The 22,991-nt window shown below is 58.6% G+C and overlaps 4 protein-coding genes across 23 annotated transcripts in view; 1 reads left to right on the forward strand and 3 right to left on the reverse strand.

The window, feature by feature from the left end:
- HNRNPM (heterogeneous nuclear ribonucleoprotein M) overlaps nt 1-22,991 on the forward strand; it is a 111,602-nt gene that overhangs the window by 40,599 nt on the left and 48,012 nt on the right. For 6 of the 9 annotated variants that reach the window (XM_034998243.1, XM_034998245.1, XM_034998249.1 and 3 more), the window contains one exon: nt 34-459. The exons of 1 other annotated variant lie outside the window; for it this stretch is intronic. In XM_034998243.1, the coding sequence (XP_034854134.1) occupies nt 34-197 (164 nt within the window). In that variant the 3' untranslated portion in view covers nt 198-459. Of the gene's footprint in view, nt 1-33; nt 460-22,991 lie in introns of those variants that run through there. 2 more of the 9 variants (XM_034998246.1, XM_034998250.1) reach the window with 1 other exon arrangement.
- On the reverse strand, nt 1,518-10,015 carry PRAM1 (PML-RARA regulated adaptor molecule 1). 6 transcript variants are annotated; one of them, XM_034998255.1, is made up of 10 exons: nt 8,379-10,015; nt 5,398-6,547; nt 5,247-5,313; nt 5,100-5,170; nt 2,598-2,652; nt 2,384-2,492; nt 2,085-2,247; nt 1,970-2,003; nt 1,843-1,877; nt 1,518-1,703 (listed from the first exon to the last, which is right to left on the reverse strand). In XM_034998255.1, exons 1-10 carry the CDS (start codon nt 8,379-8,381, stop codon nt 1,666-1,668), a joined length of 1,725 nt encoding a protein of 574 aa, XP_034854146.1. In that variant the 5' UTR covers nt 8,382-10,015; the 3' UTR covers nt 1,518-1,665. The 6 variants fall into 6 exon arrangements, 5 of the variants coding, with proteins under 5 accessions (XP_034854146.1, XP_034854144.1, XP_034854145.1 ...); XM_034998253.1 differs by having other exon boundaries at nt 5,247-6,547; XM_034998254.1 differs by having other exon boundaries at nt 1,805-1,877; nt 5,247-6,547.
- On the reverse strand, nt 13,235-16,847 carry ZNF414 (zinc finger protein 414). 7 transcript variants are annotated; one of them, XM_034998259.1, is made up of 9 exons: nt 16,730-16,839; nt 16,134-16,257; nt 15,709-16,021; nt 15,287-15,394; nt 15,070-15,175; nt 14,177-14,520; nt 14,046-14,096; nt 13,698-13,745; nt 13,235-13,592 (listed from the first exon to the last, which is right to left on the reverse strand). In XM_034998259.1, the coding sequence occupies exons 2-9, from the start codon at nt 16,146-16,148 to the stop codon at nt 13,252-13,254; spliced, it is 1,326 nt and encodes a 441-aa protein (XP_034854150.1). In that variant the 5' UTR covers nt 16,149-16,257; nt 16,730-16,839; the 3' UTR covers nt 13,235-13,251. The 7 variants fall into 7 exon arrangements, with proteins under 7 accessions (XP_034854150.1, XP_034854153.1, XP_034854151.1 ...); XM_034998262.1 differs by lacking the exon at nt 16,730-16,839 and having other exon boundaries at nt 13,235-13,325; nt 13,419-13,592; nt 16,134-16,718; XM_034998260.1 differs by lacking the exon at nt 16,134-16,257 and having other exon boundaries at nt 16,730-16,847.
- Nucleotides 19,884-22,991, reverse strand: part of MYO1F (myosin IF) — a 33,187-nt gene continuing 30,079 nt past the window's right edge. Inside the window, exons 23-28 of the mRNA XM_034998223.1 lie at nt 22,512-22,658; nt 22,247-22,395; nt 21,674-21,757; nt 20,953-21,148; nt 20,697-20,866; nt 19,884-20,181 (exon numbers count right to left, since the gene is read on the reverse strand). Coding sequence (XP_034854114.1) covers nt 20,105-20,181; nt 20,697-20,866; nt 20,953-21,148; nt 21,674-21,757; nt 22,247-22,395; nt 22,512-22,658 — 823 coding nt within the window. The 3' untranslated portion in view covers nt 19,884-20,104. The remainder of the gene's footprint in view (nt 20,182-20,696; nt 20,867-20,952; nt 21,149-21,673; nt 21,758-22,246; nt 22,396-22,511; nt 22,659-22,991) is intronic.

Raw genomic sequence — 22,991 nt, forward strand, 5'->3', positions numbered from 1 at the left:
AGTTGTGGTCTCTTCTTCCCTCCCTGTGCCCAGGCCACGTGCTGTATGCCGACATCAAGATGGAGAACGGGAAGTCCAAGGGGTGCGGTGTGGTTAAGTTTGAGTCGCCAGAGGTGGCTGAGAGAGCCTGCCGGATGATGAATGGGATGAAGCTGAGTGGCCGAGAGATTGATGTTCGAATCGATAGAAATGCTTAAGCAGTTGCCTTTTTTAAACATCGATACCAGACCTCTGAATTTGTATTTTTTCTTGTTAACCATTTTAATTTGTTGGCTGGATGTATAAAGATGTTTAAAAAATTCAGTTGCTTTTTGGGGTAATTTGAATTACTTTTTTAATGACTGGGGTTCCATTTGACTGTTTGCATTGAGATTGCAATGTGCGCAATTTTTTTTGTAGTTGTGGCATCTTGTTGACATCGAATATGACTTTGATAATAAATACCAGTTCCTGAAAAGATGCTTGCTTTTTGCCTGTGTGTTGTGGGGCACCCACCTCCGGTTTGGGGAGCTAGAGCCAGTTTTCTTTCTCCCCTTGGAGCTGTGACCACTGGAGGTCTCATCCCTATTCTTGCTTTGTCTGTGGACCCCGAGGGTGGAGGGCATGGACCCTGGCCACTTCAGGAGAACTCTTTATGGAAACTGAGTCCTGAGTGGACTTGAATTCTCCAGTGCTGGTGATAAAGCACTTGGATATTAGCGGTCCTGAGAGCCGTTCTCTCTCCCTCCTGTGCTGTTGCTCTTCGGGGCACAGACATTGTGTCAGGCTCATTTCCAGTTTGGCTTTTGTCATAGTCCACTTTGGCTGCTATAACAAAATACCATAAGCTGGGCAGCTTATAAACAACAGACATGTATTTCTCACGGTTTTGGAGGCTGGGACGTCCAAGATCAAAACACTGGCTGATTCCATGTCTGGTGAGGGAACCTGATCTTGGTTTATAGATGGTACTTCCTAGCTGTGATCTCACATGGTGGGAGTGGCAGGGGAACGTTCTTGGGCCTCTTTTTTTATAAAGGCAGTAATCACCCCCCAGACAGCATCACATTGGGCGTTAGGCTTTCAACAGAGGAATTGTCTGTGCTTGTGGGGGGTGGGGGGCATATACTTTCAGTCCATAGCAGCTTTTCTTTGCTACAGTAACAGACTGAGGAGGGTGCGAGTTTCTGAGCATATTTAGAACTCTAGCGGTTTAGGCTGACCGTGATACCTGGGCTCTGTCAGAACTGGGTCACCCCTCCCTTTTCTCTCCCAAGATGTGATCTCATTCATACGTAGGTCCGCTTGGGCTACACAGCTATTTGCAGCTTGTGCGGAGCTGCCGCCACTGCTTGTCACGTTTGGTTGTGGGGTCCTAGCCTTGCCACCTTCTCCCTGCCACACTTTCCTCCTCCTCGTGTTTCTCCCTGAGGGGTGAGACCGTGGAGGGATGGGGTCGACCTCGCAGACCCCCAAGTGTTTGATCATGACTCCACTGTGTGCCAATCAGGAGGGAGAGAAAAGACAAGAAGCAGGAATCACTTTCAGTAGGAGCTTTATGTGGTTCATGTATGTAGGCAGGCATGAGCCTGGGTGGTTCTGTGACTGCCAATCTGGGATCCAAGACTCCTGGATTAGTGGGTGGCTGGGCTGGCCGGTTGTCCTGGGTACCCACACCTGTGGGCCTTACCGTTCCCGGGGGGATGGTCGGCTCTCCAGAGGGTCTGCCGAGGAAGGGTGATTTGCAGTGACTCCTCTCCCCGTAAGCGGATAATGAGCAGCCCTCAGGGAAACGGGGTGAGGGGTTTACCTCCTTCCAGCCTACCTCTGGTCCCTTCCAGCCTACCCAGAGCATCTACATACCCCAGAAGCCAACATCGTCATACACCTCCGTTTCCCTGGCAGAGAGCACAGTTGGGTCAGTAAGAGTCACCTTGGCCCACTGACCACCCCGCCCTCCCCATCACCCCTAGTCAGGGCCAGCACTCACAGGGGCAGTAGAGCTGTTCTGGGCACGTAGCCATCTGCAAAGAAAGTAGGATAGGTAAGCTCCCAGCCTTGGTGGTAGCCTGTTTCCCTAGGACTTCCTGGTCTGTCTGACTTACATTTGCCCTTGGTGTCCCGGCACAGCATCTCATCCTTGTTGGTGAACTCGATCACCTCCAGGATCTCCCCACGCCGGATCCCCAGGTGCTTGCCACCCCCACGACGTGTCTTGGCGTTGGGATCGATCATCATCCTTGTCTGAATCACTATCTCCCCCTCAAACTGGGGAGGGATATGTTAGAGCTTTTGTTTTGTGCTTTCACCCCAGGAACCCCGTCTTTCTGAGGATTGAATTTGGTCAGTTGGGGCTGTGCCCAAAACTCCAGGGCTCTTGTTTCAAGGATTCTGGTGTTCACACCTTGAACTTTTTCCGGAACTCCCTCTCGGCCTTCTCTGCCTTCCGGATCTGCTTCAGGGTCTTTGGGTCTGCGGGTGGCAACTGCTGTGGCTGGGGGGCCTTCTCCTTCCTGAGGAATTGGATGCTCCTGAGGAAGATGTGCTCCTCAGGGGCCCCCTCCGTGTCCTCCCAGAGCTCAGCCCCTCTGTGTTACATGCCCTTTGCCCTGTGGTACCTGAGTTCTGGATCTTGTGGTGGCCTGGGGGGTTGCTGGGTAGATGGCACGTCATCTGGGAGCAGTCAGAGCGCTGAGTTAGGGCAGGGACCGTTGGCTCAGCCTCCCTCTCGACACTGGTGGCTTGATCTTGAATGAGCTTTCCCTGGGTCAGTTCTCAGGACATCCACCCCCTCCCAAACCCCACCCTGCCCACCTGCCCATCTTCTCCCTAGGCCTTTCTCCTGGGTTGTGAGTTCTAGTGGATTGGCTCTTGTTTTCGTAACTCCTACTGCATGGCAGGCATGGCAGAAACTGTTTACTAGAGTAACTCATTTCAGCCCTCACAGCAACCTTATTACTTAGGGTAGTAGGCAATACTGTCATTCCCAGCTCATTGATGAGGGAAATAAAGGCTCTGGGTGGTAAAGCAATCCTGCTCCAAGGTCATCTGGCTGGAAATGATACAGGCGGCTTTATTTGCAGGATTTTGAGGCCATTTCATGTCTGTCTCCTAGAGTAGGTTGGCTTCTGGGAATTGTCATGGGTTCTGGGTCAAAAATAAGGCAAAAACATTTCTTAGAGCAGATGAAATGGGTGTCTGAGTAGGGGCTGGTGGGGTGGGGTGGGGTTCCTGGACTGGCCTGGCTGGTGCTGAGACCAAATTGTGAGGGGTCTGCCTGGTGAGGGCTGACTTCCTGGCAAACTGCCAGCCTTCCAGGGAGGATTCTGCTGGCCAGGGTTTGGCTTACGGCGAGAGCCTCGTGAATACCAGTTGAGTGAAGGATCCAGAACATGAAGCCCCCAACTTTTTGCACCAGACTCCAGCCTCGGCCTGGTGCTCAGATGTGACGGTGCCATCTACAGTCTCACCCAGGACATTTCCCTCTGGCTGCTTCCCCTTCTCCCAGAGGCACCCTAGGGCCCCTGCAAACCCAGCACAGTGTAGAGCACGCCCCCGGGCGCCATGGTGCAGGGCAGACTTGGCATACCTGCGGCCCGGATTTCTGGCATTGTGACCCTAATCAGGCCACGCAGGTAAGGCAGGCTCTGAGGGGGACCTGTTGAAATCCTGGGTAAGAGCTAGGTCTGGTGGCCTTAGCCCTTTCCAGGGGAGCCCCCAGCGGTGCAAAGAACCTCTGGAGTGGGGCCGAGTGGGCGGTTAGACTTGGGCAAACTTTGGGACAATCCGTACTACCAGTGAGGGCCCACATAGTGTTTCAAGAAGGGAGAGATTTGAGAAGTGCATTTGATTAGAGTCTTGCAGAATGACTGGCATGGAATGGGGAGACGACTGTCCATGGGCAGGGACAGTGAGCAGAGGTGGGGATGTTCCTGGTCTGTTTGGGATTGGGGAAGGGGTGGGCCAGTTACTGCCTTTCTCCATGTCCGTGGCCCCAAGAGTGGCCCCCAGACCCCGCCACAAGAGCCTCACCAGAGCGGAAGCAGGAGGAGCCCTGTCAGGAAGCTCTGCTAACAGAGGGTGTTGCAAGCAGCCCCTGAGGAAAGCCCAGGAGAAGCAGAAGGGGCTCAGGAAGAGTAGTAGAGGCAGCAGATCTGGTGCAGGGGCGGGGGGTGGGAAGCGGGAGCATCCCAAAGGCACCCTTAATAAAAGGTTCCCCTGTAGGAAGCCCTTCCAGAGATGGGGCCAGGAAACAGTCTGGGAGCACAGGGCTTGGGCAAGTTGCTTCTCGGGTCCTCAGGCTTCCACCTGAAGCCTGTCGGGGACAAGGGGTCAGCTGTTGCCGTGGGGGCGGGGGCGGTTGTGCATGTTCAGTGATGGTCACGTACAGGGCTTGCATAAAAGTCACTTTTTTTTTTTTTCCCCACTCAAAATTGGTAAAGGCATTAACCCTGCAGCTGGGCTGGAGACATGTCTGCTTTGCCACTGCCCTGCTCTCCAGGAGCAGATGCTTGGAAGAAGAGAGGAAGAAAAGGGTCTTTAGGAACCCCAGAGCACAGAGTGTCTAGGACTACAGGCTCAGGGGTCTTTGTCTCCACCCCATGCCTGAGTTCAGGCCCCAGTCCGACCTGGACATCCAGCAAGCACCTCCAACACAACAGGTCTGCTGTGGAAGCTGAAACCTTGTCCCCGACTCAGGGATACCTCCAGTCTGCGCCCAGGCGTTAGGCTTGAAACTTGGGCCTCATCCATGTCATGAGCTGGCTTGCTCCCGCTCACCCCTGCATCACATGCCACCAAGTCCACTTCCTGATCCTTCCACTGCTCTTTCACACCTTCTCCCACCACCCTACCCCCTCCCCCTGCCTAGGCCACACCATGCTCACTGGCTGTTGGCCTTTAGGGTGCCCTACCTCCTCCTGTTCTGCCCATCAGGAACTGGTAGGACTTTTCTGAAAGGCCCTTCCTGCCCTCTACTTTCTCCTCTGGCACTGCCAGGGAGATGGATTGTCCCTTGGCTTCACACCAGCAGCATGGCAGAATATGCCCTTGCAATGAATGGTCCCGAGGGGCCTGGGCAGGATGGTCTGACTGAGAGCTCAGCCCCACCACCAACAAACCTCTGCCGTTGGGGCTGGGGCTGTCCATGGGCTCCACGTCGTCATACAGCTCGTAGGCCTCGTCCTGGTCCCTGCGGGAATACCCGAGATAGGGGCCTCTTCCAAGCCTTCGACCTGCGCCAGGGCCCGCTTACTCCCCACACTCACTGCGGGATGTCTTCAGTCTGTCGGGCCTGGGAGTGGATCCCAGCAGAAGAACGGGTCCTCCTCAGAGCTGTGGAGGGATGAGAGCAGGAGGGAGGCAGGCCCTGCCAGGGAGCCTCTTCCCCAGCTTTCTGCCTGGGTTGCCCTGACCCACCTGCGGCTGTGGCTCTCCGGAAGTTCTGGACATCCCTGGGGCCAGGAGGCAGCGGCGGCTTGGCTGGAGGGGGTCCCAGGCTGCTGACTGGGGGCAGAGGCCTCCGCCGGGGTGGGTAGCTGGGTTTGAGGCCCAGCCTCGACCCTCCACTGTGAACGGGAACTCCTGACCTCTGCTGCCTGGCTCCAAAGCCAGGGCTGAGTGGGAGCCTGGGGCGGGAGGCAGTGACAGCAGCGGGAAGTGAGCTCTCCGAAACAGAGCCAGGAAGGGGGGGCTTTTTAGGGAGATCACCAAAGAACTCCGCGTGCAGGTGCTTCTTGGGCAGAGCACTGGACTCGGGCTGCAGAAACTTCTTGGGGAGCAGGCCAAACTCGGGCTCCGAGGACACTCTGGGGAGGCTCCCCAGCTCAGGCTGCAGGGGCTTCTTGGAGGGTGCTTTGAATTCAGACTGCCGTGGCCGCTTGGGAAACACACGGACTTCAGGCTCTGAGGACCTCCTGGTGAGGTCACCAAAATCAGGGTGCAGGAGCTTCTTGGGGAGGTCATTCAGCTGAGGGGCTGAGATCTTTTTGGGAAATGCATTGAAATTGGGCTGTGAGGAGTGGGGGTGGGGCTCACTGGACTCAGGCTTCCAGGGGGGTGTCTGAGGGACCTCACTAAACTCAGGCTGTGGCAGAGATTTCTTAGGGAGGCCACCAGCCTGAGGCTGCGGGGGTTTTCTGGGATGCACACTGAACTCGGGCTGCGGGGGCTTCTTGGGAAAGGTGCCGAAGTCAGGCTGGGAGGGGTTTGGGGTGGCCTCATTGGGCTCAGGCTGCTGGCGCTTCTTGGGGAAGGCGCTGGATTGGGGCTCTGGCGGGGGCTTGGCAGGGTGGCCGGCCACAGGCTCAGGCTGCAAAGCTTTCTGAGGGGCCTGGAGCTGTGGGAACTTCTTGGAGGGTTCACTTGGCTCAGGTTTGGGGGGCTTCTTGGGCAGATCAGTGCAGCTGGGCTGCAGGGGCTTCCTGGGGTGCTCGCTTAGCTCAGGTGGTGGAAACTTCTTTAGAAGTTTGTTGAACTCAGGCTTCGGGGGTTTTTTGGGGTGTTCGCTGGTCTCAAGCTGAGAGGCCTGGAACTTTGCTTGAAGGCTCCGGAAGTCCTGATGGCTCCCCTAAGGGACATGGAGCCAGTCAGGCAGAGACTCACATAAGGGTTCTCCTAGCTCCTCTTTGCCACCCTTTGTCATTGGCTCCCTCTCCTGTTGGCTGGGCCTTCCACCTTTGTCTCCAGGCTCCCTGGAGTCCTGACCTCTCCACTTAGGCACTGCGTATGCCCCCAACCTCACCCCCATCAGGACCCAGGCTCCCAATACTCCCCCATAGCCTCTGCTTCCACAGTTGATGGTGCCTTCTAAGTGTCCTTGAGATACCCTGTGCTTTCATGCTCCACATCCCTAGTGCCTTCTGTTCTGATTTCAAAATACATCCAGAATCCAGCTACTTCTCACTGCCTGTACCACTGTCATGCTGGCTGGAGGAACCCAGGCTCCTCCCCGGTCTCCTGCCCCCCCGTCTTCTGCCTCCCCCTCTGCCCCCTGCACCCCCGTTCTGGCCAGGACCCTCCCCCACAGCAGCTGCAGGAAGCCCCTCTGCTCAAAATGTGGCAATGCTTCATTTCCCCATGGTAAAAGCTAAAGATCTCATGAAAGCCTTAAACCATCAATCTGCCTCCCTTACCCAGTTACCTGGGCCTGGCCTCCGCCTCTCCCCTGCTCTCCCCCCGCCCCCAACCCCTCTTTCTTGGGCCTTTGTCCGGCCCTTGCCTCTTCCACCTCCAGGTCTCTGCTGATACTTTATTAGAGAGGCCTTCCTCCCAGACCACCCTCATTTAAAAAAAATTGATTTCCCCTTTGCAGAACTCTCCAATCTCCCCAACCTACTTTTTTTCTCTCAGTACCTGCCACTATGTATCATACAGTTTATTTTATACGGTTTCACAAATGTGCCGTGGCTTGTTTGTTCTCTCTGCCCCCCTATCCCCTGTGGAAGGTCAGCGACTTGGCTCACTCATTGCTGTCCTCCCAGTGCATGGCACACTGTTGGTGCTCAGTAGATACTTGCTGAAATATACAGGATACAAAGGTGTATACTCAGCCACGTCCAGTCTGATTGTCACAGACTCATGTAGAAAGACGTGGAGAGACACAGACCTGGAGGCAGATGTGGGCTCAGAGTCTCATGGTCCCAGACACCCTTGTTGACGGTCAGGGCACTCACAGTCGAGAACACCCAGGAGAAGCGGCAAGCCGGCCCAAGCAGCGGCCCGGTCAGGCCTGTGCACCGTCTGTGGCACACCTAGTCCGTCCCAGGTACCATCTCGACCGGCCCCATGCTCTCCGTAACAGACACGGGCGGGTGCACAAGTAGGCCAGGCCTGCTCTGACCAGGGGGCCCCACTGCAGGCCCCCAAGCCTGGCTTCACCTGGACCCTAGGAGACTGGGGAGGGGGAAAGGGCAGAACCGTGGAGACTGTGCTCCTGTCTGTGCCCCACCCAGAGAACGAGGAAAGGTAGTGATCCCCGCCTGGGGCCTGAAATGCCTCTATTAAAGCCCCGCTCCAGGTGGGTTGGGGGAAGGATTCCGGGGTCACCCACAGGACCAGAGAAATCAGGGTCAGCAGGTCATGTCTTGGGTGACTACTGGGGTGGGGGGTGGGTGGCGGGTACATGACCCACTTTGTCACCCGCAGGAAGCCCCTGTGTTCACCCTGGCCTCCTGTCCCCAGGTTGCTGCTCTTCATGGCTGACCTGGGAGGAGAGTAGTCTGGGCCATCTGCCTGTTCCCCCTATTAAAGTCCCAGCCCCAGCCTGGGCCACAGGCCCTTTGGGGCCCCAGCTGTCCCAGTGATGCATCCTGGCTGCTTCCCACCTCTGGGCCTTTGTGATGGTCCTTGCCATTTCCTGGGGGATGAGGGGGCTCTCCTAGGGTTGGGGGTTCACTCACCATGCTTGCAGGCGGGTGATGGGCCACAGGGCAAGTGGGACCTGAGCTGGGCCGGTGCCTTCAGGAAGTGACTGTGGCTTCTGCTCCCCGGGCCCCACGGGGGTGGGGGATGCTGGCGGGGTGGGGAGGACACAGGAGGAAGAAAAGGAGGCGGAGACAGCCCCTGCCTGTCCCCAGATCCTGCCTGGCACTTGAGTTCCTGTCCTGCCTGCTACTGTCTCCATGGTCTCCATGCTTCGTGCATCGGCTGTGAGCACATGCCCAATGTGGCCACCAGTTGTTTGTGTTTCTGGGGGTGGCTGACTTCTGGTCTCCAGGGAGGACTCCGTGCCAGGCCCGGAGGGCCTCCTTGGGAGGGGGAGTTCTCTGGGGGTAAGGGGCATGGTCAGCTCTGGGCCAGGAGACTCAGGAGTTCGGAGAGCGTGATGGGTGAGGCCCTTCTGCCGGCTCGTTTCCTCATCTGCCTGCCTCATTTCCACACTTCCCCACTGTCAGATTCTCAGCTCTGAGCAGGACTTCCCTATTATAGAGGCAGATGTCACATGGGTCGTGGACAGCTGTGGGGGGCAGAGGGCCTAGCTGGGATGGCAGATTTGGGGGTGGGTGGGTTGGGTGGGTAGTAGCTAAGGCCTTGCCCTCCCCCACCCTGGGGAGGGAGGGAGTCTGAGGGCCAGGGGAGAAAATGGAGACAGCAGGGAGAGCAGTGAAGAGGGGGCGAAGGGGGTGGGCCGAACTAGCGCTGTGGGGGTGTGAGGCCCAGCCAGATAGAGGCGAGCCCTAACCACAGGACTTGGTCTGTAGGAGGTCAGTGACTTTGGACACAAAGGGAGAGTGCAGAGCCCTGACAAGTTTTAGCTATACATGGAAATAGCTTTAGGAGTTTACGAAAAGATGGAAGGAAGCTCCTGGAGATTCTGACTTAATTGGCCCTAGCCTGGGGATTTTTCTTTTTTTTTTTTTAGTGACCTCTACACCCAACTCGGGGCTTGAACTCACAACCCCGAGATCAAGACTCCTACTCCTCTGAGCCAGCCAGGTGCCCTGAGCCTGGGGATTTCTTAAACACTCTGAGGGTGATTCTCATGTGCCCACGAGTCACCCTGAGACCCCATTAAAGTGCAGGTTCTGCCTCAGGTCTGTGGTGGAGCCTCAGATTTCTAAAGATCCCAGGTGATGCCCTGGAGTAGCGAGGGTGTAGAAGGATCCAGTCTGTCTTGAGGACACTGCATTCCCAGCTGGAGCTGTTCATTACCACCCTGCCATGAAGGCCACAGACCGCACAGTCGGAAAGGACTCTGCCTGTTTGTGTCCACTTTTAAGAGGCACAGCTTGAGGATTCTGGAGCCTCTGTGCCTGCCATCCCCATCCCTGCACTAGCAGGCATGCACCCTGGGTCACATTCCCAGATGTGGGTTCCCCTTGGAACAGGAGTCCTGGGAGACCAGGGATGGTGAGAGTGGGTCCTCCCTGGGTCTTTGGGACCAGCCAGCACAGGCTGGTCACAGGCTGACTGACCCAGTGTTTGGTGAATGAGGGAAATGAATGAATGAAACAAGTGATTATTGGCCAAGAGCATACAGTAGGTGCCCAATCAAAGTAAGCTAAAGGACTGAACGCTGGTGACAAGCTGGTGACTTCCCAGGCTCCAAGGCCAGCCACCCCATGTGAACCACCTCCCCATGGCCTGGAACTCGCAGTTTGGAGGGTCCCATCCTGGCAAGCCCTATTCCCCCACGGTCCCCAGGAGGTGTTCCCTCCCGCCCCCCCTCCACTCCCCTTTGTGTTTAGAGCCTTCCGGGTGGCTCTGGGCTGGACTGCAAAGTGTGGCCATGAATTTGGGCAGGAGGTTCCATAGATGGAGTTGAGGAACCTGAAGCCTGAAGTGAGCCCGGGCCAGGGTCTGCCTTGGGGTTTCAGTGGGGGTGGGGGTGGGGAGTGTGGGGAGGTGTTCGCTTCAGGAGCCTGTGGAACAATGGGCTAAGGAGGGGTCCCGGGGTTCTGAGCACATGGGGGGCTGGTGAGCCAGAGCAGGCGCAAGAGCAGGGGCATGCACCTGGTTGCCCTGGTCATGGCTGGGGGACAGACACGGTGGTGGTCTCCACGCTCAGCCACATGTGGTCCAAGTGCACGCAGTCGAGGACTGAGCACGTGGGCAGCCAATCCTAGGGGTCAAGGGGCGCACAGAGGAGCTGGGGTCCTGGGATGGGGGTGCTCACGTCCAGGTCAAAGGCAGGGCTCTGGGACGTGCACCCAGGAGCCTTATTTTCCCTCTCCCAGTCTGGTGGTGATGGGGCTGGTGCTGGACAACTGCCGGACGGGTACATGGCCGGACTCAGCTGACGTAAGCTGCCTGGAGAGGCTCGGCCTCTTCAGCGCAAACCTGCAGTCTCTTATCAACCAGCCCCCCATTGGGCCAGCTGGGCAAAGTGGATGACTGCCCTGATCCGCTGGCTGGTCCTTCCATCTCCCTTCAAGACTTGACACTCCTGGGCGCCCTCTGCTGGGCGGAGCTGAGGCCGAAAGGAGACTTGGCGGTCAGGCTTTTTGCAGTCAGGGGAAGGGGGGCCCTCTGAGGGATCACTTTGGCCAGAGGGAGGGCAGGGGCTGCGGAAGCCCGGGAGAGACACTGGGAGCAGATTTCCCAGTTAAGCTGAAAAAGTTGGACATGAGTTGGGAGGGGGCAAGGGTAGGAAGTTGCTTTTGGAGTGAGCAGGGTGCCTAGGCCAGGTCATGATCCAGCTCCTTAGGCCTCTGGGCAGTTTCAGGTGCTGGGCCGGGGGAGGGCAGGGGACACGGTCTCCTTGGTAGAAGCTGTTGCATGGGTGATGGGGTGGGGTGGGGTACCTGGGCCAAGATCCTGGCTCTGGGACTCTCTGGAAAGGTCCTGACAGACTGGGAAGTGGCATTGCCTGGATTTGGGGGTGGCTGAATGAGGGGGCCTGATGGGGGAAGGGCCTCTGACACCTTGGGAGACAGGTTGGGGTCCTGGGGGAGAGGGAACCCTGAACCCTGTCCCTGGAGATGTGGGAAAAGGGGAGGTGCCATTTGGGCCTCACTGCCTGGGTTTTCTTACAGATGGGAACCTTTCCCAGCTTCTAGGGTGGTACAGAATCAGTGAGGGGACTGGAGCTGGGCTTGGCTCAGTCATCCTACCCTCCTAGCCTCACCTTTAGCTGTAAAATGGGCCCCTTGATCCCACCCCACTTCCTTCCTGAGTTCCTTGTTGGGGGGTGTTCCAGGCAGCCATGGGCTTGGTAGCCAGGGGGATGTGAATCACCACAAACATTTCTCAGGCCCCCATCCTCTCTCCCCAGTCCCTGTTTGAATCTTCACAAGGACTCCAGAGGGTAAGCATCCTGACACCCATCTTAAGGACTAGCAAAGTGAGATGCAGGGAGGTTGAGTCTTCTCCAGGGTCACAAAGTCCTAGCTCCAAGGCTCCTGGCTGGGAAGAGGAAAGCTCAGGGGGCCTGAAGCCCCAAGGTCCCCTGATGGCCCTGTTGGCCCGACAGTGGGTGCTGAGCAATACCTGCCTCAGCACGGGCCCGGAGGTGCTGGCAGAACAGACCCCTGGCCTGAGCCAGCTGAGTCTCAGCTTCAACTCGGCAATGACTGCAGTCCTGAAGCCCCGCGGGTGGGCCCCTGGGTGCAGGTGGGCCGGTCCTAAGGGCACTCAGATCAGCGCTCCCCTTTCAGGAAAAGCAGAAGGGCCCCTGGAGCTTGGAGCTGTTCAACTGCAAGGAGGCTGGGGAGTTCTTGCTCATAGACGGTCTGTGTTCCCCAGGAAGAGGAGGATGATGAGAGGGATGAGGGAGGGGGTGGGGACGTTCAAGATGGAGCCCTGTAGGTTATTAGAACAAGGTCTCCACTACCAGGCAGTAATGGGAACAGACCCATTTTCTGTGGTGGTCAAACTGGGGGGAAGGGCAGGAAGGGTTGCTTCAGGTACCTGAGGAGGGGGAAGAGGGTCAGGGGCCTAGGCTAGGGGACCCTGGGGCTGGAAGGGAGCAAGATGCAGGAGGTAAAACTAGCTTCCGAGGGGTGGCTGCCAACAGCATGCGTCGACTTCCACGTTCAGGAGGCTTGGCCCACCGGGTTTGGTGACAACAGGGCTGAGACAGCAGTGTGGCCCCAAATTTTGAACCCTGACCCAGGACCGATTTCCCATGACAGAAGGGAAAAGGAGATCCTCATGGCTGGAGGACAGAGAGGGGAGGGGTGAGGAGGGAGGGAGCCCAGGCTCCCTAGGGCTGGCTTTGACCCACCCTCCTCCTCAGAGCCCACATCGGGACAGAAGTGAAAGCAGGCAGCCAAGGATGAAGGTCTGGAAGACAGTGACGAAGACAAAACCAGAGCCCCTGGGGGCCCTGGCACCAGCACCTCAACCCTGCCACCTGCGAGTCTGCACTGGCTTCAGGATTACGGAGGGGGGGCGCCTCCAGCAGGGTCAGCCCCAGCACTTTCTCAGGACCCCCTGTCTTACTGACTCCTGGACTCCTTAAATAAAAGCGATGTTTCCATCCCATCTGGTTTCTGGAAATGGGACAAGAGGCACTGGCAGCCCCAACTACAGCTGGATAGGGTAGCACTGGGCTGGAGACCTGGGTCCCAGTTGTTAAAGTGACAGGGGAGTAGTGAGGTTGAGGGGAGGCTTGTCCCCTCTCAGGGTGTGAGCACCCCAGGACTGCTAGACCGGCCGGCTGTGCATCGGAGGGGCAAGGGACCCAGACACAGCACGGGCTGGCTCATCGCGCCTGCTTTATTGCCTCCCCACCCCCTCCATCTTAAGTCCCATTAAAATTACAAAACTACCCGCATCCTACAGTCCAGTCCCCCCCTTCCTCCCCCCGCCCCCCCCCCCCCGCGGCGGGATTCAGAACGGCGAGAAAACCGGACACTCCCCCTCTGACAGCAGCGGAGACACCTTGGGTGCAAGCGGGACCGGGTCTGGGTGGGGCAGAGGAGGGGGCGCCTGAGCCTCGGCCCCGCCCCTCGCCTCGGGGCCCCCGCCCTCCCCCCCGGAGCGCTCCTCCGCCTTACCCGCCGGCGCGTCGGGGCGCGGCTGCCCGGGCCCCGGGGCCGCGGGGGCGATGGGCCGGTGGTCCTCCAGATGCAGTGTCATGGCGGGCCGCGAGGCCGTGGAGAAGGCGCACTGCATGCACGAGTAGCGGCCGCGCGTGTGCTCCCACACGATGCGGCTCGGGGCCGCGTGCCCTGCGGGCAGGCGGGACCCCGTCAGTCCCGGCCACTCCCAGGGACGGTGGACGTGGACGAGTGCGGGTCAGACCTTTCCCCGCCTCCCCATCAGCTCCCGAGCACCTGGCTGGTCTGGCCTGGCTGATCCATTGCTCCCGAGCGTGTTCCCTCCTGTAATTGGGGGGGGGGGGGCACTAAACTTGACTTATCCGAATCCCCCACTCCTATCCCTGGAACCACCGCAGGGGGAAAGGACTTGTGAAGCGGGCGCGGGTTTTACACGGAAACGCCGGCGCAGATGAAGGCTCAGGGGCCAACAATTTTTAAGGCAAAAATCGTGTATTTCGGGGGTGGCAGCTCTGGCCACCTGGGAAGGGGCGGGCAACGCTGCCTCCCAGCATCCCCTGGGCCCAGCAGGGCGCAGGACAGAAAAATCCCCTCCACCCCTCCCTGGTGGTCACCTGCACGCACCTGAGGGCGCGTCGGAGCCGCCCTGGGGTCTTCGCGGGCTGCCGCCGGCACCTGAGATAAACGGGCGGGTGAAGGTCAGAAGTCTGGGTGAGCCCAGCTCACCCTTCGGGCGGCCCTGCTCCCACACTCACCTTGGCTCTTTTTCCAGATTGCGGCGCTGGAGGCGGGCGGCCCGGGCGCCGCGGCCAGGAAGGGGCGCAGGCGTGGGGGACTTAGGCCAAAGGGCGCGGGGTTCAAGTAGGGCAGAAAGGGCCCGGTGGGGGCAGGGGCGGGGGTCGTGAAGGGCTCGAGCAGCGGGAACGGCAGGCCCGGCGCCGACACAGTGTCGGACTCCGGGGGACGCTCGGGCGCCGGTGGCTCCTTGTCTAGGGCTGGGGGTGGCGGCGCGGCTGGGCTCTGCGCATGCTCGGCGCAAACATGCAGATGCTTGAAGAGCGAGCGGTGCGTGCGGAAGCGCAGGAGGCAGTTCTCACACCTGGGGGCAGGCACAGGGCTGGGCTGGGTCTCTTGGGGGACGAGGGTAGGGCCTATCCGATGCTACCTGGGGAGGCGCGGCGCGAGGGTGGTAAGTAAGGGAGCCTAAGGCCCAAATCACAGATTCCCCACTTGCGGGGCGGGGGGAAGCTTGCTCTAAGCGCCCCCAAATGTGGCAGCGACCCTTCCGGACCCCTCCGGGTCCTTGCCCTGGGAAAACGAGGAAGGAAGTCTCAATTTTGACTTAGACGGCCAGTTTTCTTCTAGGGAGGTCAGGAGGGACTGGGCGGAGACGCACCACGTATGCCCCGCCCTTTCCGAGCTCCGCCCTCCGGGTCTCTGGGACTCGTTCCAGTAACCAGTCTCTCTTTTTGGGCAGGTAAGGGCAGGGCTTGCCCGAGGCCACGCCCACTGCCAGACTCACCACCTCCCCCCCCCCCCCCGACCAGGAAGGACCCCCCAGATAGTGGCAATCAAATCAGGGGTGGAAGGAGCTGCCAGAGGCCTGATCACGGAGCACCAGTGGAAGTCGGGATAGTAAGGGTCTCACTTGAAGTAGCGGTTGGGTTTGTAGTGCAGCTTGCCATGTGCCACCAGTTCCTGCATGCTGGGGAAGGTCTCGGTGCAGCTTAGGGCGGAACAGTGGAAGAGCTTGCCTGGCAGGGCAGGGATGAAGGACAGAGTGGAGAGGGGTGGCCAAGGCCGGCCTGGAGGCTCTGCCTGCCTCCCACCCCAAACTGCCTCCGCACCACCTACTCTGGCCCTACCTTCCAGGGACTGTGTGGGTGGGCAGTGGGTACGCAGATGCTGTGCCAGATCACGAACACTGGGGAAACTGAGACAGCAGCCAGGGCTGGAGCAGGGTATCTGCTTCCCTGCAGGATGCACAGAAAGGGGGGTGTCACCCACTCTTCCCCCATCCACGCTGTCCAGAGTTCTGCCCCAGAAAGGCATATATGAGGCTGGAATTACTCTACTGGTTTCTTACCAGGGCCTTTACCATCTTCTTCCCCCACCAGACAGCGCTGCCAGAGGACAGGCTCATCACTGTAGCCACAGCCTGGCATACACTTGGTGCTCAGTAAATGGTGATTCCCTCTTGATGGGGCCCAAGTTTGGAGATACTCTGTACTCCTCTCAATTGTTCCAAGGCCTGTGACCACCCCCAGAAGGCTCCATCACATATCACCTGGTTGTTGGCGTCGTCTGGGAGGCCTCAGGTCCTCGCTGGTCCCAGAGACTGTGCTGGTGGGGCCAAGGCTGGATCCGGGACCAGGCTGAACACTGTCTGGGGCAGAGGGGGCACCCTGCTGGGTCCCTCCAGGCCCTCCTCGGTCCCACGATGGGGGTGTGGCTGCCCGTTCAGGGCCTGGCTCCTCCCCCATGGAAGAGGAGGTGGCTGCTGCGGCCACAACTGGGGACACCACCTCCTTATCAGTCTCACTGAAGCTGGGCTCTGCAGCCGCCGGCATGTCCGGGCTGGGCCCCGAGGGTTCCTCCTCCTAGTGGAAGGAAAAGGCAGGGAGAACCCCTCTGGGCCAGCCAGGGGAACCCCTCCCACCCCGCCAAGACCTTTGGACATTCCTGAAGCAGCGAATGCCTTTGAGAAATCACCTGGTCAGCCCCCATCCTAAGGAGTCACCATCAGGGGAGGGCAGGGGATAAGGGTGGATTGAGCCTCCTGTGTTCCAATCTCCGGGAGGGAGCCGGGGGGTGTCCCAATTGCAGAAGGGGGTATCTGTCAGGAATTACTCCTATGAACGTAGCAGTCCTTCGTCCCTAACTTGGGACAGTGGGACGCCCCTTACACGGCAGGGGCGTGGCCTAAGGGGTGTGGGCGGGACGAAGGTTACAAAGACGGGGCTCCGAACAGGGCGCCGCTGGGAACATGCTGGAGGGGCCAGAGGGATCAAGTGGACTGTTTGCGGACGGAAATACATACACGGCCCGGCTCGAGCTGTGCGGTCGAACCCGGAGGGCCTAGGGGCCCCGATGTGTAAGGAACAGGGGCGGAGCCCGAGTCCTGTAGGCGTGGCCCAGTCGAAGCTGGGCCAGGAAGCCGGGGGTGGGGTGTTCCCCAAGTGACAGCCAGCGACGGGAGAGTGCCCGGATGTGGGGGCGGGGGCGGCCGGAGGGTGCGCGTGCGACAGGGCCGCGCCCCGCCAGTACCCGCTGGTTCGCCGCGCCCGCATCCCCGACGCCGCGCTCACCATCCTCGACCCGGCTCAGCCTCTTATTCCTGCGGCTGCGGCGGCTCCGGCTGAGACTGCGGCGACTCCCTGGGCGGCCGCGGGCTCGCGCTCACGTCGACGCCATTTTCCGCCTCCCAGATCTCGCGAGAGCGCGGGCAGGGCCTGCGCACAGCGCCCCTCGAGGGGGCGGGGCCTGAGTCTGGGTCCTCCAGGAGGAGAGCTCTGTAGGCGGTGCTGCAGGTTTGCAATCCCAGACCTATCAAAGAGTGCACCTTTAAAGACCCTGTGCTCAGAGATCCTGGCGAAAAATCCTTCGGGGCCTCTGTTCTCGTCTGCTAAATGGGTATCTTTATCCCCTCCCGTCCCATCACCAGCTCTCAGCCGCTCTCTTTTTTGAAGAGGTGATGTTGATTGGCCCGCCTTTTTGGAGAGAAATTGGGAGTGATCGTCAACATTGTCAATGCACGGAGTTCTGAAGTTGGAATAGGCTCCCTGTGATAGCCAGGGGCAGGAAGCAAGTTGTCTGTCCTCCGGACAGGTGTAGCCTAAGGATGGAGACCCCTGGCTGGACCCGCGTGGAATAAGTCACCTATCCATCCGACATTCCTTGAGCGCCTACTGTGTGCGAGGCGTTGGGGACCCAGAGGGGAACAGGACAAACATCCTTGCCCTCAGGGGCCTGCTCACATTTTAAAACGGGGGAAACAGACAATGAGTCAACACATGCAGAAAACCACCTTAGGGATATTAAGTGCTACAAAGGAAAACACACACAGAAGGCAGAGAAGTCTCTCTGGAGTTGACTTTTGAACTGTTACCTGATGGTCAGGAAGGAGTGAGCAAATGGAAGGTCAGGGGACTCTGGAAAGTGGATAGCTGTGCAAATGTCCTGAGGTGGGGAGGGACAAGCTTCTCAAGGACCAGTAAGGAGATCAGCTCACTGCTGGAACAGAGTGGAGGCAGAGTGTGGAGGTCAGTAAGTGAACTTGGTGCAGGGAAGGTCACACAGGACCTCATGAACCATAGAGAGGAGTGCGGTTTTTATTCACATCATTGATGTATTTTTAGCAGGGGTAGGTCCACCATCTGATTCTTGGCTGTTGTTTGGAGGATGGGCAGTTGGGGGGATGGTAAAGTGGATCTTTGATCTCAGGTCTCTATAATACATTATTTAACATTCAAGAGGTGTCTGTTGAGTTCTGAGTAAGTATAGACTTTATGTGCAGTGTATTTCCATCTGTGTACATAAGATATACCTATGTGCCTTTATATGCGGAGAATACCATTAGAAGGAGACATTTAAAAAGTGGGGAGGGGAACAGATATTTTCAAGTGAGGGAGAGACTGTCTTTTCATACTTTGTGCTGTTTGAATTTAAAAAAACGTGGTTTTGATTATCATTAATACAGTTAAAAACTCATTAATCTAAAAAAAAAAAACCGGATCGTTTGACGCAGGGTGGAGGTGTGTTTGTGTGTGGAGGGGAGGTTGGTGCAACCTGGGGAAGGGTGGGGTGAGGCCTCAGAAGGACATGGACCCAAGGAAGGGAGAGGAGGGGCCAGGCTTAAGAAATTCTATAAGTCAACAGGATGTGGGGCTGTGGAGTAGGCAGGGCCAAGGTGATTCTGAGGTTTGCAGTCTGAAGATGCTGTAACCTAGATGTGAGGCCCAGAAAGCCCTACTTCCTGTAAATGGGGTGACTGCCATGGCAGTGGGGCCCTGGGACTGTACCCCAAAATGTCAGGGGGCAGGCAGCGTGCATGGTGAGTTCAAGGAGAGAGGAAGGAGGTGGAAGCCCCAATTCCTCTTCAGCACCAGGAAACGCCCAGTTGATGAGATTGGTGGCTCATGCACTTCTTCCCCAGCCTGTCCTAATGTCTAAGTGTTGCAGAGAGAGACATGCACAGTGGTGGTTGGGCAGTGGAGGGGCGAAAATCAGAGATGGAGGAAACCAGGGACATTCAAGGGACTGGTTAAATGCTTTTGTGTAATGATTGGCTAATAAAAGAGTTGTTGAGACCCAGTTGCAACCTTGGGATTTTTTTTGGCCACGCTCAGCTTCCCAAAGCAGGGACAGAAGAGAGAGGGTTCAGATCCTGCAGAAGGTGCTGCTGGCCAGTCTTTCTCTGATACCTCATCTCCCATCCTCCAGTTGGGTAGGTGACCTCTGCTTGGAGTTCTCCTGTCACAGCGTGGATCGCTGTATGTGGTGTTTGCCGAGTCAAGATCTGCTGACCCCAAATCCTTTTCTTCCTTCTTGGCTCCTCCAGCAATGCCCACTCTCTCTCTGCATCCCCTTCCCCTGCCCCAGCCCCTGTCCCTTCTCTGGCCCAGTCCTGACCCCACCAATTTGGCTGTGTCTCTCCCAGACTGGCTGCTCTTTGAGGGTCTGAGCCCAGAGTGGGTGTCTGTTTGGAAAGTTGGAATACTTAGGCTCAGACCATGGCGGGATCCGCAGCAGTTCCAGCTGCATCTGCAGGGAGTTCTGAAAGGCTCAGGCTCCATCACTGGCTTGGAAACATCTGGGGAGTCCAGTGGCCAGGCTGACCCCCTAAATCCATGACAATAGATGCAGAAAGCCAGGGCCCTTACATATCAGAACTGGTTCTGACCCCAGGTGAGTGAGGGCTAAGAAAGCACAGACATGGGGGTGGTGGTGCAGGGGCCAGGGGTGGCCCAGGCTGGATTGTGAAGGACCATGTGGGACCTGCCTCCTTCCTCAGGGTCCAGTCAGGTCCTGGATGGGTTTGGGGGCTGCAGATTCAAAGCTAACAGGACCCACCAGACTATTTTCTGCAGGAAGGCCAGGATGCAAATGGCCAAGAGTGGGTGAGTGGGCAAGTGGGACAAACACCAGCTTTGGGAGATGTGGGGTGGGGGTATATACGAGTTCAAGGCTTGGCTCTGTGGGATCTTGGGCAAGTGACAAAACTTCTCCCGGCCCCCAGTTTTGCACCTGCAATGGGGTATTTGTGGCTTCTCCCTCAGTGTTTGGTTAGCGCTCAGTAAATTTAATTCACACTTTCACCTGGCAAATGTTTATTGCCTCAGTGATGACAGAAGAAGGGGAGTCTCACTTGTCAAGGTGCCCCCAACTGTGCTTGGCACTTTGCCGACAGGACACAACTCATTTATACTCACAAGGCAGCTGGGAGGTAGATTCTGCTGTTAGCCCTGTTTGACACAGGAGGTGTGTGACATGGGGGATGCCAGGGCCCTGGGGTGGCTGCAGTGGTGACCCCCAGACCCAGACCCAGGGCCTGGGCTGGGCTGGGCTGGGCTGGAGGCCCCAGGACTGGACCTTCTGGCTAATGTGGCCAAGGAAAACCAGGCCCTGGCCGGCAGGGCCTGGCTCCCTGGCAGGCAGGCAGGAGGCCGAATCCAGGCCCCCTCTCAGATCTTCTCCACGTAGTTTCCTGGGAAGAGGCCCTCCTGGCCATGCAGCCGGCCTTTCCACCAGCCCGAGGAATCTGTGGGTGAGAGGGGAGTGTGAGGCGGTGTGCGGCCCACCCAGGAGGAAGCCTTCATGTGGCTCCCTGCCTGTTTTATTCATCGCCACGCCATGACCCCTCTGGGACTCCCCACTTACCCGCAGAGGATGCTGCTGAGTCCCAAGCCCCTCTGGGGTGGGCGGGCAGCCCAGGGGACTAAGGTAGGAAGGTGGCCTGGGCCATCCAGACACGACTGACCCATTTTTACTCATAAGGGGTCTCTTTGAGGTGGGTTCTGCTATTAGCCCTGGGCTTGACAGGAGAGAAAAATGAGGCCCAGGGGACTGGGCATGCTGCTGTGAGGCCAGGCCCCCAGAGAGCCTTAGGAGGGAACCTCCAGACCCAAGGCCTTCTAGCTTATGCAGCCACTGGCCCGGAAGAGAGTATCTCTGGTGGGGGCTGGTTGCTTCTGTTCTCTTCCGGAAGGGTGTGCAGGAATGGGGGGTTGCCCAGCAGGGTTCTGACTCCTCCCCCCTCTGCCCTGGGACACACACCTTCCATGAGGATCTCAATGACCTCGTTCACGTTGAAGCTCAGCTCGTCCACATCTTGGCCCACATACTGGTACAGTGCCCGGCACCGCGGGCCATGCGTCCGAGGCTGGGGCTTGGGTCGGCCCACGCCCGGCACAGGTCGCTGCCCCACACTGCGCTTCCTCTGCATGCTGTGGGTACAGGGAGCGCTCGTCAAGGCCCAGACACTCCCCTGCCCCCTGTCCACCTCCTGGGGCTGCCCTCTTTCATCACTTACCCTGCCACACCCTGGTCAGGTACGTTAAGGAATTCTGTGTTGTGCTCCGAGGGGGGCCGTGCCCGGGGGCGCCTGCTGGCCCTCAGGGCTGAGGATGGAGGGCCCCGGAGAGGCTGCTGGAAGCCCCCTCCAGATGTGATCTCCAGGGGCAGGGGCCCCCTTCTGGCAGAAGGAGTCACTCCATTGTGGTCCAGGCCTGTGGCAGGAGCGAGAGTTGGGGCATTTATCAGGGTGATGGTAGGAGGATTTGGGGAGGACTTAGCTCCAAGATCCCAGTCTGAGGGGGGAGGCAGCCAGTCACATGCTCAACCCAGCATGGTAGGGACTGGCCCAGAGGGAGTCTCTGCAGGGGTAAGATTTCCACCATCCTCTTCTGTAGGAGGGCTTTTGTTGGTGGGACTTGGAGGATGAATGGGAGCTCAAGCTAAGTGGGAATTTGGGAGACAAGAGGAGCAAACAGCCCAAGCAAAGGCTTGGAGATATGAACAAATTTGTTAAGTTGGCAGAATAAGATCTAGCTTGTGTGACAGGAGTATAAGATGGAAGAAGAGAAGAGGTTGGTGGTTAGCTGGGTTTGGCTTCTGAAGGGCTTTGAATATCAAACTAAGCTTAGTCTGTATTCTGTGGAAGAGGGGGAGCTGTACAGAGTTCTATCTGTTGACAGCAGGCATGGCTTGGGTCATGGAGCACACACGAGGCAAGGGAAGACACGTCTCCTCACCTCTGGGAGGCCCAGGGGCTGCCCGGGTAGGGGCCTGGACTGGCCTTCGAGGTTTTCCCCGGGCCATTCCCTTCCGTGTAGGCTCTGAAAGGGGAAAGGACATGGGAATTTGAGTAGTGACCAGACCACAGCAGGCTCTTGGCCCCGCCCACAAGTCCAGGCCTCTCTGTGGCCCCGCCCCAGACTCCGCCCCCTGGCTCCCTGGCTGTCCCATCGGCACCGCCCCGTAGTTACTGGAACAGTGGCTCTGCCCAGTAACTGGCCCAGCCCCCCAGGGCCCACTTCTCATTGGCGCGGCTCTCTAGGCCCGCCCACTACTGGGGGGGTTATTTCCCTGGCCACGCCCCCTCCACATTTCTCTCCCATTCATTGGTTACCTCGCTGACCCTGCCCTCTCCGTGGCCGCGTCCTTTCCATTACATCTCTCTCTACCCACCCCTCCACGGCCCTCACCCGCTCCGGGCCAGCCTCACTGGCTCCGCCCCCACAGCCTTGATTAGTCCCCCCCCCCGCTGGCCCCGCCTCCATAGGACCCGCCTCTTTGGCTCCGCCCCCAGCTCTGCGCAGACTCACTGGAGCTTTTGGGCAGCCCGTCGCCCACGCTGACTGTGAGGGACCGGCCGCTAGCCTTGAGCACGGCCACCTCGCCGGAGCCACGGGAGAAAGTGACGTTGCGGGTGCCACCTCCGCCCCAGCCCTCCTTCTTCACTCGGAACTGTAGTCTGTGGGGAGAGGAGGAAGCTGCGGGGACGCCCACTCCCCAAGCGGGCCGGGGCCGCGGGGCGCGAGAGGGGGCGCTGTGCCCAGCCCGGCCCGGGGACGGTGGCGGGGGGCGTACGTGTCGCTGAAGGTGAGGGGCAGGGCCCTCCGCGCCGCCTCCTCGAAGCGCTTGCTCAGGAGGCTGACGAACTCGGTCTTGAAGATGCTCTCCAGGAAGCTGTCGGCGGCGTCTTCTTGGAGGATGAAGAAGTCGTCCTGCCTTGTGCTGGGGGAGGGGTAGGAGGAAAGGCAGGTGAGGGTGGCAGGACTGACATGTGAGATGCGACGGGGAGGGTCGGGTGAAGGGAAGTGAGGGGTGATGAGAGAGGGGGCGAGGAGCTGGGGAAGGTGGTCATAGAGAAGCGTCAGGTGAGGGGACAGGTGCTCTTGGCACATAAGGATCATGAGTGTGGGGGCAGGGGAAGGTGACACGGAGGGCCAAGAGAGGGTTACAAGGTATAGCGTAGGTTAGATGGTCAGAGTGACGGATGGGGTGAGAAGTGTGAGGGCAGCTGAGGATGACAAGAGGGCAGATGAGGGGGACTGGGGCAGGGGAGGG

Source organism: Mirounga leonina, unplaced genomic scaffold, assembly GCF_011800145.1.
Source record: "Mirounga leonina isolate KUSES-001 unplaced genomic scaffold, KU_Mleo_1.0 Mir_94, whole genome shotgun sequence".
Taxonomy (NCBI): domain Eukaryota; kingdom Metazoa; phylum Chordata; class Mammalia; order Carnivora; family Phocidae; genus Mirounga; species Mirounga leonina.